This window comes from Zalophus californianus, chromosome 9, assembly GCF_009762305.2.
Source record: "Zalophus californianus isolate mZalCal1 chromosome 9, mZalCal1.pri.v2, whole genome shotgun sequence".
Taxonomy (NCBI): Eukaryota; Metazoa; Chordata; class Mammalia; order Carnivora; family Otariidae; genus Zalophus; species Zalophus californianus.
Genome location: NC_045603.1, coordinates 105,647,620 through 105,661,475, shown reverse-complemented (window position 1 = coordinate 105,661,475; position 13,856 = coordinate 105,647,620). Strand labels below are relative to the sequence as shown.

Sequence of the window (13,856 nt, the reverse complement as noted above, 5' to 3'; positions counted from 1 at the left end):
TTTACATAGCTTTTTACTTTTGAAACAGTGACAACTATTTTGTTCCTACCTTTAGTAATTTTTCAAACTGGATATGTGTACTACAAAGAGGATCCTACATCAGTGCTACCCAAGTGACCACACTTCTGATAATTTTTTTGTTGTTTTAGAGTCTGTAGCTCGTTCAAGCAAACTGCTGGGTTGGTGCCAAAGGCAGACAGATGGCTATGCAGGGGTAAATGTGACAGATCTCACTATGTCTTGGAAAAGTGGACTGGCCTTATGTGCGATCATCCATAGATACCGCCCTGATCTGATGTAAGTTGTGACAAACTTTGTGTTTCATTTTGTATTCCCTCAGGACCTCAGAGTATTTTGCTGTCAGCCAAATTTTATATTTTTATCTAGAATGAGATACATAGCAAGGTACTTTTTTCTAGAAGGCAGTGATTAATTTCAGTTTAGTTATATTTAAAACTTCTGTCAAGCATCATGTAGCTGAATCCAGCTGAGGTTTTAAAAATCACAGCACTCACAAGGTCAAAAACTGGTTTTAACACCCACCTGGGCCTATTAACATCACACAAAGGAAAACTATGTTTATTGGCCCCAGGTTGAACTCTTCATTTCGGCCAGCTATCTCTCAGATGCTGTTGGTCATAAGGAAAACCTCACTAGAACATTTGGCTGTCTGAAGGCAAAAATATGTCACTACCAGCAAAACAGAAAACAGTGAATACTTAACCCGATTTATCATAGTTCATTGGTATTATCTCTGTTAAGAATTGCGCCTTTTGCAAATATACTCTGCCCAGGCCCACAAGATTCAGGCCACTTTACCCACTTATATCAGTGACACCTTCTCTTTTGGCCATTCTTCACTCACCTAAATGCAGAATCACTACAATAGGATGACCCCAGGTCAACTACAGTGACCAATGCACTCAGATTTCCCCCATAGGCATTCATTACCATGGAAGCCAAACAAGAAGATCCAGAAACAGAAGAAAAGCCTGTTGAATTATTTTGGCTGCCTGTCTTTTTATCATTAGGGCCCAGATTTGTGCGTTTGCTTTAATGATTGCTTAAGGGAACCTAAGAAACATAGTTCCTATTATATTAGGTATAAAATTAATGAGGCAAGAGCTAGTAGAAACAGCCCTACATATAGTATGCTTTAGGAATGGGAATTTCTGATTTGTTTGGATAAAGTAAGTGACCTCCAGTGCTTCTGTCCCTTAGCTAATGCAGGAGGTTGGCAAATGGTAAGTGAAAGTAAGCCCCCCTCCCCCCCATCAAGAAAGGACGGGAGAGGAAGAGGGGAGTAGTTTCAGAAGGATGGTGATGAATGGCACAGAGTGCTTTAGAAGAAGACTGGGTGAGTCAGTTCTCTTCCAAAGGGAAGTCAGGAAAGAAAAGGAGATGGAGGCAAAAGTAGCTGAAGGGAACCCTAGCAGGGTGAGGGTTGGGGGGGGTGGGTAAAGGGAGAAGGCTGCCTGCAGAAGGTCTAGGGAAGTTCTGTGTAACAGAACACAAAGCAGTGAGTAGGTGATTTGGCACTGTTTTAGGACTACACTGACTTCATTCAGGATGAGGCCTTCCTGCTTAATAGGCTTAATCTATAGAGAAAAGGCATTTAGAAAAATGAAAACCTTGATACAGAGTCAGTAGTAGGTTAACACAAAATAAGGCCTGCCCTGTTGATCTGCAATCACCTCTTAAAGAAGAATACTATCAGTCTTTACTTGATCGAATGGCAAGAAGTTTGAGACCCCAGTGGGAAGTGTTTGTTAATTTAAATACTTGGGAATACTCAGGAAGTTTAGCAGTGGAAAAATCTTTTGAGGAAGGTTTTGGAATTTCCCTTCAAGTAGAAGGCTGAATAAGATTACCAGAGCTGATGTAGTGCATCAACAGCACGTCTGGTCCAAATGACACAGCGAGTGATAGTCCTAGGCCTTTAGAAGCAGTCTGATCCAAATTGGATATTTATCATTATTGAGCATTAGTTTAATATATACAGGTCACATACAAGGTACAAGAGGATATGTAGTAAAGATAGTTCTATTCTTGAGCTTACCTTTTAGTAAGAAATTTATGTTATTGGGAAAATGAGAGTAGTTCAACTTTCCCCCCCTTTTTTTCCTTCCTGAGTAGATCTTTAATCATTTCTTCTCCTTGAGGATGATTTGCATTTTCTTAGTGAAAGGGAGGAGACCAAAAGGTGAGATGAACAGGTTGGCTGTCAGATTGCGGTGATACCCCCGCACCCTGGATTGTAGCTGAAAGACTAAGAAATGATGACGACTCCACTGATACTGTGTTTTCTGGCTTGAGGACAAGCAGCCCTTGTTGATATGTTTTTCTCATTCTGTTTCTTAGAGATTTTGATTCTTTGGATGAGCAAAATGTGGAGAAGAATAACCAGCTGGCCTTGATATTGCCGAGAAGGAGCTGGGCATTTCTCCCATCATGACAGGCAAAGAAATGGCCTCGGTGGGGGAGCCTGACAAGCTTTCTATGGTGATGTACCTGACTCAGTTCTACGAGATGTTCAAGGACTCACTCCCCTCCAGTGGTAAGGGCTGGTGGGCACTGCTCTGGAAGGCCACCATTTCTTCTTTGTTGTTGCCTGGCTTTTCTTTCTTCTAACCATGTCCTTCATCAGTACCACCAAAAGCAAACCTGCGCTTACTCTATGTTGGCTGTCTGGGTAAGGCCCTAGCACTTTGCTCCATTATTTTTTCCTTCTCTACTAGTATATTCTTAGCCATTCTTTCTTTCCCCAGACTTTCTCACTGAATCTATAAATATGCAAAAATCATTCCTTTGCAAAATGTTTGCCTTGACTCTACTACTTTCTCATACCCTTTCTCTCAGAACCAGGCTTTTTGAAAAGTAGTTAGTACTCACTAGGACCTCTACCTTCTTTTTTTTTTTTTTTAAAGATTTTATTTATTTATTTGACACCGAGAGAGCGCACACAAGCACAAGCAGGGGAAGCAGGAGAGGGAGAAGCAGGCTTCCCATCAAGCAGGGACCCCGACGCGGGGCTTGATCCCAGGACCCTGGGATCATGACCTGAGCTGAAGTCAGCCGTTTAACGGACTGAGCACCTGGGCGCCCCAAAGAGCCGTCATTTCTTAAAATATTAACTGGAGTTTCAGTTAAGAAAAAAGTGGCAGTAGAGTGTGGAGGGAGTGTGGAGTTCCTTGGTCACATACATTAGAAAAATGCTACCTTATATTGTTCCCCCTTAGGGAATCACAGTGTACCTTAACAAGCTAAAGGCTCTGAAAGATCCTGAAGTAGTTAAGCTCACATAATTTTCTGTAACTGACATTTCCCAAACTTACTCGGTCATTAGACTATTTCTCCAAGTAACAATAGCATCACAAAGAACTCCTCCTCTGTGAAACTTTTTTTTTTTTACAACATAGTGATTTGATAAGTTTTATATTATTATTATTATTATTATTATGTTAATCACCATACATTACACCATTAGTTTTGATGTAGTGTTCCATGATTCATTGTTCATGCATAACACCCAGTGCTCCACGTAGAATGTGCCCTCTTTAATACCCATCACCAGGCTAACCCATCCCCCCACCCCCTCCCCTCTAGAACCCTCAGTTTGTTTTTCAGAGTCCATCCTCTCTCATGGTTCGTCTCCCCCTCCGATTTCCCCCCCCTTCATTCTTCCCCTCCTGCTATCTTCTTCTTTTTCTTTTTTTTAAACATATAATGTGTTATTTGTTTCAGGGGTACAGGTCTGTGATTTAACAGTCTTGAACAATTCACAGCGCTCACCATAGCACACACCCTCCCCAGTGTCCGTCACCAGCCACCCCCTCCCTCCCACCCCTCCCCAACTCCAGCAACCCTCAGTTTGATTCCTGAGATTAAGAATTCCTCCTGTCAGTGAGGACGTCTACCTTCTAAGGCCTAAACTTTGTAACACTTTGCAACCCAGCTTCTTTTTTACTGCTCTGCCAAAACTGTTCTCTACAGTCATGAAGAATCACCAAATCTGCATTTCTTTTCTCGTTTTGCACCGCTCACCCACTTGGCTTTTCTGCATTATTCAGCACTATGGAATTGTGTCCTTTCCCTTGAAATTCCCTCTTCTCACTGGCCTCTCTGGTCCTGTACTTGTTTGCTTCATTCTCTTTCTTCTGTAACTGCTCCTTCTCTGGCTTCTCTCTCTTCTCCAACCTTTTAGTGTTTTTCCGTCTGTGTTTGGCCCTCAGCCTGCTGCCTCAGTCTACCAGAATGCTACCAAAAAAATATTCCCGTTGTCATTTATTGTCCCTGGAGTGAGTATGCTTTAGAGTGTTGACCATGGTACCCAACCTGGATTTATTTCCCAGTAGTTCCACCTGTTTGAGCTTAGGCAAGTAACTAAATTTCCCTGTGCCTCAGTTTCCTCATTCGTAAAATGGTACATATTTTATGTACATATAACATAAAACTGTGATGTGCTAAGGAGAATGTTTGACAAACAGAAGCATTTAATATCAGCAATATAGTATTAGTTTCAGTTTCAGTTACTTTTAAAATTACTATTGTTACTAATAAAACTTTGGAATCCACAGAGTTTGTGGTTCTCCAGTATCTTCTAGCCTATGTACTCTTATAGATGTCCATGGCTTTTTCTGACCAGATATGCAGTTCTTACAAGAGGAATCCACAACTCTAACATCAGTATACCTATTCAGGGAGAGCCTTCCCATTATGTGCACCTAAGTACATGGGGTCTGCATAATCAAAGGCAATGACCCTAAGCTATATACCCTTCCTCCCTTTCTCCCTCTACCTTGAAATTTTTATCACGAAGGTGAGGCTTTAGCAGTCTGTCATAACTAACAATCATAGGCAGATTCCAACTTTTGAAAAGGAAAAGTGGAGGGTTTTTGTGACCGAAGTGGATTAGAAGAAAGAGTTGGTTCTGTTAACATGGATGGAAAAGAGAAAGGTCAACATCCAGACCTTAGTGTACATTTCCGTGGTGGAATTTCCTGCTGAGTTCCTCTTGCTTTTGTCAAAGCAGATGGACCTTTAGAGTTTTCTGAGGTTCTGTGAGCCTCCTGCAAGGAGTGTAGTTCTGGTCAGTACTTTGAAGCCCCCTCCAGGGCTGTGCTCAACATTGCTTCCTGTTTACAGAGGCCCTGGACCTGAATGCTGAGGAGAAAGCAGTTCTTATAGCCAGCACCAAATCCCCCATCTCCTTCCTCAGCAAACTTGGACAGACCATCTCTCGGAAGCGTTCTCCCAAGGTGAATGGAAGAGGTTTGGGGGGCGCCTGGGTGGCTCAGTCGGTTACGCGTCCGCCTTCGGCTCGGGTCATGGTCCCGGGGTCCTGGGGTCGAGCCCCACCTCGGGCTCCCTGCTCCGCGGGAGCTTCTCCCTCTCCCGCTCCCCTGCTGTGCGCGCGCTCTCTCTCTCTCTGTCAAATAAATACATAAATAAAACCTTAAAAAAAAACGGAAGAGGTTTTTGGCCTGCTACGAACCTAAAGGCGAGGCACGGCGACGAGGATGACAGTCGCCCTCACCCCTTGGCACAGGACAAGAAGGAGAAGGACCCGGACGGCACCGGAAAGAGGAGAAAGACCAGCCAGTCGGAAGAGGTGAGCATTGCCGGGATTCGCTGGGGGGTCCCACTGAATTGCCCTTCCGGGCTGAAGGCCACCTCCGAACTGGTGTTGCTGGATCTTTTCATATTCATTTTTATGAGAATTTCTGTGGGCAGCTGCTTTTTCAGTGGGCTGTTGCTTTTGTTCGGTGTTTCGGGGAGCGTCTAAGGAGCATACACACACGCGCACTAGTGCTTTCCTCTCCCCTCAGAAGTGCACGTTTGGCCGGGGGCGGTGGCTTCCCTGAGAGAGGACAACACCAGCCCAAGCCCGAGTACCTTGTTATACTGCCCCATGCACCAAAGCCTTGCTGACTGCACGTCGATATTAGAACCTTGAAGAGAGCTGTTAAGCTTAACCTAAAGCAGAAATAGCAGCCACCATGCCAGGCACTGGCTTCACTCCTTCTTTGAGGGAAGGGCATTTGTAGGGGGCTCCTCTAACCGAGGCCGGTTCTCGGGTGTTGATGTTTGTCAGGAGGACGTGCCGCGGGGCTACAGAGGAGGAAGGCCCACACTGGTGAGCACTCTGACAGACAGGAGAATGGATGTGGCCCTTGGCAATCAGAACAAAGTGAAGTACATGGCGACCCAGCTGCTGGCCAAATTTGAAGAGAATGCACCCCCACAGTCCACTGGCATGAGGAGACAGGTAAACCCCACTTTGTATCTCACCCATCCACGCTTGGTCTGGCCATATAGGAAGGAGGGGTCTTCCCAGTCAAATGAAGTGGGATGGGGTGTGTCTCAGCTGAGCACTCATGCGCTCAAGACTATGTCTGGTTTTCTCTTTGTCTGACTGTGGCAGAGAAAAGCATTTTATAAGCTCCTCCTATGTTTTCAGCACTGCTTTCTCCTTACCATTCATGTCTGAGGTGTCTGTGGCAAAAATTCAGAAGAGGGATTTAAAGTTTTATATATATATCTATACATATTTATATGCTCCCATATGTGCAGACATATTTGAATTATAGAAGAGGTAGATACGTATTGAGGAAAATCCTGGAGAAAATAATAAAGGTAATCAAGACACCTCTAATTCTGTTAACATTTTGTTATATTTCTTTCTAGTCTGTTTTCAGTGCATTTTTGTTTTCATAGTTGAGGTCATTCGGAATATACGCTTTCTGTTCTGCTTTGTTCACGTAACTTTGGGCATATTCCCATGTTGTTCCAAACTCTACAAGCATCTTCCAATATGTGTATGTACCATGCTTTTCTTCACTCTTCCTCTAGTGTTGGATGTTTTTGTTGTTGCTCATCTTTCATGACAAAGTACAAAGATAATAAATGTTCTTGTGATAAATCTTCTTTTGTGTGTTGTGGATGGTTTTCATAGGCTATCCTCGAACTAGGTCAGGAGGTATGAACATTTTAAAGAGTCATCATGGATACTAACTTGAGAGTGCTAGACAGGAGCATTTGACTTGAGATGTCTTTGCTGGGTCTCGTCCCTCCTCTTGCTTGTAAGAGGAGGGGCTGGATTTGGAGATTAACACAGGAAGTTTCTTATAAAACTCCCTAATGACCTGAGAGAACATCCAAAGGAAAGGAAGCCCATTCTTTTTATTCTTTTACTCTCTTTCTTCAACTTTTCCATACATATCAGCCATTGTTCTCAGGACCAGGGGTGGGGGGGGGTGGTAATGACTTTGCTTGGAGTCTGGCCATAATTAACTTCTTCTCACATTTAGCCTTTGGTTATTAATTTTTACACTCCAATCATATGTATTGTGGCTCATAGAGAGGAATAATAATATTCATTGGTAGACATCTGAGGTTGCCCGGCAGCTCTAGCAACCACGGGATCTGCCCCATCTCAGGAGATCTGGAATGCTCTCCATGGGAGGAAGTTTGCCCCTAAGGGAAGGTTGTGTTCGTCATTTTGAGTAGAAAGATCAGTTTTCCAAACTAGAATTAGTAGTTTAGGTTTAGAGCTTTGAGCTAGGGAAGAGGAGAGTGAAAATTACAGCTTCTGATTTCCTCGTTTTTTCCTTTCGCATTTACTTTTGGTTTGTGGGGTTGGGGTATTTTGTTTCCTTTGTAAGTGTAACTTTCTAAGAATTAATTCTGTGTCTGCCCCCACTCCCCGCTCCTAGATGTGTGTCTGTCCACCGTGAGTATCGTTTTTGTGTCTTCTCCTACTTTAATGTATTTTATTTTGTTTTGTCTCCATGTCCTGTCCCCCACCCATACTTGGCCTGTGTGTCACAGCCGACACAAGAGCGTGGGGTCAGCCAGCCGTCCTGCTGCCTTCCTGAGCAGGGTCACCCTGCTCCCACCCCCCAGTGGAAACAGGTAAAGGAGCTGCCCAGGGACCAGAATGGGTACTGCTTCCCTGGGCCTTCCCACCCTACTCATCCCTCTGCTCCAGCCAGGGCTGAGGCCTACACTTTAGAATCCTAGCTCCCAAGGCCAGGAAGATTCTGTACTCATTTGAGTAGCAGCTCTAGGGAAAAGTTTAACAGACAGTCCTGATTGTATTGCATGATTTGTTTAACTCCTTGGGATTTGAGAAATCAGTTAAAAGAGTAGGTGGTTAATGTGGTTTTGAAACTAGCTGAAGCTCTGTGGGAAGTTGTTCCAGATACCTTAGCTTCTCCAGTTTTACCACCATAGCCTTTGTCCCAAGTTGACTTTTTTGCTTACATGTGTCCTTGTAACTAGTGGAGGGAGAATCCTGAACTCAGCAAGGCTGAGAATTGGGGCATTGGAGCCTTTCACATTAAATAGGAAAATGTTAGCCAGGAAATATCTTGAACTATGATTTTTATTTGTTTCAGACCCTTGACAAAGATGAGCATAGGCATTTTCTTGGCGTTTTGTCTCCATTTAAAATACTCCTTGAAAATTTTCAGTAAAGTTTTTACAGGATCTCCTAGAAAGCTGCTCCTAAGCAGTATTGGATAGGACAGAAAGAAGTGGGTGGAGGGATGGCACCTCATTGATAATAGGAAACCCATCAGAAGGATTGGGGCCTCTACTGTATTTTTTTCCCAAGTCACAGTTGAGCAAGTTCCTCCTCTGTGAGTGCAGCCTGGATTCTCTGTCTTGTGGTTTGGTATCATCTAGGACTAAGATTCTGAGAGGTCAGGTGAGCTGACCCTCGATTTCTTCTTGTGCTGTCGAGCGCCAGCTAGTGCTGGGAGGTGCTGGGGAGTGGCAAGTGGATTTTATTTGAATTACATTCAGGGCAAAAGTTTCCTTTCTAACCTCTTTTAAATTAAATAATATGCCACATTGAAGGCAGGGCCCATGAGGCTGAGATGGAAGCCGGGGAGCAATGTCCAAACTCACAACAGAGGCCAAGCTGCTTCTTTCTCTGTTTTTGGAGGAGGTCTTCTGGAAAACAAACAAACAAGACTCATTGGAAAATCCATTTTATTTCCTTACCCTTTGCCTTGAAGTCTAGGTGGAATGTATGATTTGAAAGGTAATTTTTAGTTGAGGATCTGCTGAAGGAGAAAATGAACTCTAAACTAGATTCCCCCAAACTAGACTCTGACAATGTTCAACAAAGTCACCTGAGATAGGAGGAGCAGTGGGGAAGGGATATCAGTTGTAATACGTGTAGTGGATGAACAGATGACTTTAACTGTCATGTGCCCAGAGCAGCTTTGGGTTGGCTTGCTGGGAAGTCTCAAGGGTAGTAAGTGTGACCCGAAGAGCCTGGCTCAGCCAAGCCTCTGTTCTGGTGAAGACTGGCATATTAGCTCATCACCTGATGGATCATCAGGAGCTTGGTGTTTGTGGGCCTGCTTATGTTTCCCCTGTTTATGAAGTATCTGGCCTCTGACCTTGTGCGGGGTGCTACATGGAGACATAACAGCTAAGTTGTCATCTGGGTAATTTATGATCACAGTCAATGAAGTAGAATATAGGTAGGCTCTATAGGCAGCAGTCAAACCTGGGTTCTGTGGAGTGGGCACCAGAGATTACAGTTGGAAAGAATATCTGGGTAGATCTTAGTGAAAAACCATGAGCAATGAAAATCCTATTAGATCATTGCTATATAGAGTTGGGAATTGTAAATTTACTTGGCTGTCAAACAACTGTAAGTCACAGTTAACGTGTAATTTTTCCTCAACACTAAATCAAAGATGGTATCATGAGTCTTGGCCCTGTAAATTTATCTCCTGAGAGAACAGGAACATTCTGGTGCTCCAGAAACATGGGAACAGAGGCACTTCAGTGGTGTACTCCAGTGGCCCTCTGCTTCTGACATCCTGACGATGGCTTTCGTTAGCTCCCTTTAGGAATGAGAGGGGGCTTACCAGCGATACCTTGCGGTGACTCACTTTTTGTTTTTCTTGAAGAGGTTTGGATTGAGGCAGGAGGGTGTGGCAGGCACAGCAATCAATGGTGGCTGAGTTGGCGCAAGGATCGGTTTTAACTTAGGTCATGGTATGGAAGAGGGAAAATGAATAACAACTTTGCTTACCAGTGACTTCTCTTTTTTACCTTCCTGTGTAAACACTTTGGCTCTTCCCTCCCCACCCTTCTGCCTTTTGATCTCAGAAATGTGTCCGGCAGGCAAAGTCTGCACATTAATCAGCCTTGGTTTAGGAAGTAAATTGTCATGAGAGATTGGAACACAGGGGGTCTGTATCCCCTGGCCTCACAACCTCCACAGCTTTTTCTCCCTCCCAGGCTTCATCTGTGTGCTGCCCCACATGGTCATTTGGGGCATGAGGAAATGGAGGATTCCTCTGGCCTAGAAACAAGTAATTGTTTCTTAAGTACTGAAAAGTTCTCTAAATCACAGATTCACAGGAAGGGAATACAATACAACAGAGAGTGGCAAAATGGGGAAATAATCCATGAATATTTATGGTGTTCGGTTAGTGACAGATGTACTTATATTCTTATATTCTGTTTCCTGTACTTCCTTGTATTTCCCTGGTGGTTTTCCAGAACCTTTTAAGTGCGCTCGAGGGGCTGAGAGGGAGGCCATGGCAGGGTGTTGTCTTGGGCGGGCCCTCAAGGAGAGTGCCACTTTGCTGCTGGTGGGTGTACAGGTGACTGAGCGCTCGGGAGGTGGTCACCACACTCCCCTCATGATGGTTGGCCTATGTGCCCTTTCTCTCTACCTACATCCTAGCTCATTTCTTCTATCCTTAACTTCCCTGATAAAACCAACAAAGAATATATCCTTGATCCCTGGCATTTAGAAAGTGTTACACTGCAAGTTCTGCCCCAAGACCAGCTACAGATACTACCCATGTGGTCTGCACTTACCAGATAGCACGAGCACGAGTATGGCCTGGAAGCCAGCCGCCAACTGTGACAAGCTGTCCTCCCTGACCATACAGCCATTGCTGTGGAGGATGGAGAGGCACGGGAGGGATGGCTTTGGTGAATGCTGGTTAATTCTTCCAGATCCAGTGTAAACATGGCCCCTGTTTCACCAATGTTCTCTCTGTTTGTGTCTGTTGGCGTAAAAGCGACGGGAAAAGGAGCATTCTCGGACCTGCCCCAAAAAAGTGATCACACTCTCTCCTCCCCCTACTCCACCTCCCTGTCGGGCGCCTGGCAGCCAGCAGGTGATCTTCTCTGCATGCTCTGTGGTCCTTGTCTCTGTCTTCCTGCCTGCCTGCGTAGGTGGCTGGGGTAGAGACCAAATCAGGATTCCCTCTTTTCAGAGCTAACAATTAAAAAAAATAGAAAGACCAGGGGCGCCTGGGTGGCTCAGTCATTAGGCGTCTGCCTTCGGCTCAGGTCATGATCCCAGGGTCCTGGGATCGAGCCCCTTATCGGTCTCCCTCCTCTGCGGAAGGCCTACTTCTCCCTCTCACTCCCCCTGCTTGTGTTCCCTCTCTTGCTGTGTCTCTCTCTGTCAAATAAATAAGTAAAATCTTTAAAAACAACAACAACAACAAAAAACAGAAAGACCTTTTGTAGCAGAAGCAACCTTATTGCTACAAATGAACAATTCCTGATCAGACCCCAGGATAGCACATAATACATTCAAACCCTAGCTGGTTTAATCTAGCCCCACATCATAGAAAACAACTATGAAAGCAGAGACTAAAACTGTATTTCTCACAGATGCACGGTCCCCAAAGCCCTGGAGAGCAACACATTTTTTATATAACCTCATTTAAAGCAGCCACTTTTGTCTTGCTACCCAAGGAGATATAATTAAGATGGGCTTTTGGAAGCCTTTTATAGGGCCTCACTTTATGAATTTGGTTCCTTCTGATTTGGAGAGCCCTGCTTCTTGCTTATCCAACTTGTGCCAGCAAACACCTGCCCTTCCTGTCTACCCACTCACACTCCAGGCAGATCATTTGAAAAATGCTTTATAGAGCAGTTAACCACAGACATGATTAAAGAGGACAACAAGCATACTTATATAAAGTATATTTATAGAATATAAATTGACCTTTGTAGGATATCCCTATAAAATAAGATACTAATTTTAAAGGCAGGAACTATGGAAAGATATTTTCTCAACCAACGTGGCCTATTTAAAAGGTGACCCCTTGTAATGTGTCTGATTGTTAAAGACCCATACTGTGTGCCTGGGTCTAAGAACTGAGCCACTGTAGGGTTAGCGATTATGCTATGCCTTGTCTCTACATAAGAACTAAAACTTAGATCCAGGTGGTGTTCTCAGTTCTTGCTGTGTTATCTCAATCACTTCTCACAATAACCCTACCAGGAAGGTACTATTATCACCTCCATTTTACATATGAGGAGACTGAGGCATAGGGTAAGGAGGCCAAGCACTTGGTACAAGTTCACACAGTAAGTAATGGAGCCAGGAGTTGAATCTGGGTGGTGTGACTTGAGCCCAAGCTCTGGCCTCATCCTGCCTGTGGAGACAATATGCCCATGGGCCACATTACAGACTTTGGATTAGTTTTTCCACCAGTACACGGCCATAAGATGAATCCTCAGCAATAATCCAAAGAGTGATAAGAGTAGCCTTCCCTTCCCTCAGGTGATTGCTGATAGTGGTTTCCTCAGGTCGGTGGAGGCAGCCATATGCCTGTCTTCAGGATTTCCATCCCTGTCACGTACATATTCCTGTCTGCCGACTGAAAATGCTTCCAGTCGTCCACGTTTCCCTTTAACAAATAATGCTTTGGTCCCGTGTTCTTGTTCAGGGACCACTCCCCACCCTGGAGTTTCCTCTGGACTGTGGTAATGGCCATTTGTTCCAGACAGTTTCCATCTCCCCACCTTTCCTTTCTAATGTCTTGTTGTGGAAAGCTTCACCCTCCTAACCGGCCTCTCCTATTAAGCCTTCCATTGAATGCCTCTGATCTTGTGCCACTGTGTGAAAGAAATACGTTTGTTCCACTTTGGTACTAACCATAGTTCTTTATATATGTGGCTGACCTTACTGGAGGCCAGATGGACAGAGTGCTGGACAGGGAGTTGTCCTAGGGTCAACTATGGGACATGGGATTTGATAGAGATAGGAGTGTGGTTACCTGGGGTGGGCATCTGTCAGGGGCAGGGGAATATGTGTTGAAATGAATTCTGAATTTCTGGCACTGTCACTTAGTAGGTCCATATAGAACATTTGGATGGAGCTTAAGTTTCTACTTTGTTGCCAACAGACGTACAGGGATCTTGATGCTGACAGCCGTGGCAAGCAGAGTCCCCACCATGAGAGGGTAAAAGAGCATGAACCGTGGCATGGGATGCTGAGGGCCAAAGAGATGGGGCACGCTGTGGTGGTGGGGCAGAGGGAAGGTGGGAACGGTCCCTGCTCCCCTTGCTTTGTGCACACTCTTGTCACCCAGCCAAGAGCAAGAATTCTTGTTGCTAACCGTGTTGACCCATGTATATAGGATTCATAGGAGAGCGTTCATCTGCCCAGCATTCAGATCAGTAAGCAGGTGGCATTTGCTTCTATCTTTTGATATTCAGGGTTCTAGAGGTAGAAATACTGTGAGAGCCAAAGCTCTTACTGGTGTAGGGATTTTGCAAGTATGAAGAGGATGGAGGGGAAGGAAGGCGGTGACGAGATGGGGGTATGTAATGAAAAGGTTTAGCTACTCTTTTCTGAAAAACTGAAGGGACAGTTACTGATTACACCTGGCCATTATATCATTTGACAAATAGCAGAGATGCCCATTTTAAAAAGCCGGCTTATTTTATCAAACTTCTTGGGTTGTTATTGTTACCCTTAAACCTGGTCCGTGAGTGGGTATAGCTCTGCAGCAAGAGTGAAGAATCATCTCTTAATTTCACATGGGCCTTTTTCTTTTATTTTTACCTCTCTT

General features: G+C 44.5%; 1 protein-coding gene across 1 annotated transcript in view; it reads left to right on the top strand.

The window, feature by feature from the left end:
* The window catches only part of MICAL3 (microtubule associated monooxygenase, calponin and LIM domain containing 3), a 200,503-nt gene that overhangs the window by 94,485 nt on the left and 92,162 nt on the right, over nucleotides 1-13,856 (top strand). The window contains 9 exon segments of the mRNA XM_027594507.2: nucleotides 150-297; nucleotides 2,362-2,411; nucleotides 2,414-2,557; nucleotides 5,146-5,258; nucleotides 5,549-5,611; nucleotides 6,095-6,268; nucleotides 7,831-7,914; nucleotides 11,061-11,159; nucleotides 13,188-13,244. Of these exon segments, the coding sequence (XP_027450308.2) occupies nucleotides 150-297; nucleotides 2,362-2,411; nucleotides 2,414-2,557; nucleotides 5,146-5,258; nucleotides 5,549-5,611; nucleotides 6,095-6,268; nucleotides 7,831-7,914; nucleotides 11,061-11,159; nucleotides 13,188-13,244 (932 nt within the window).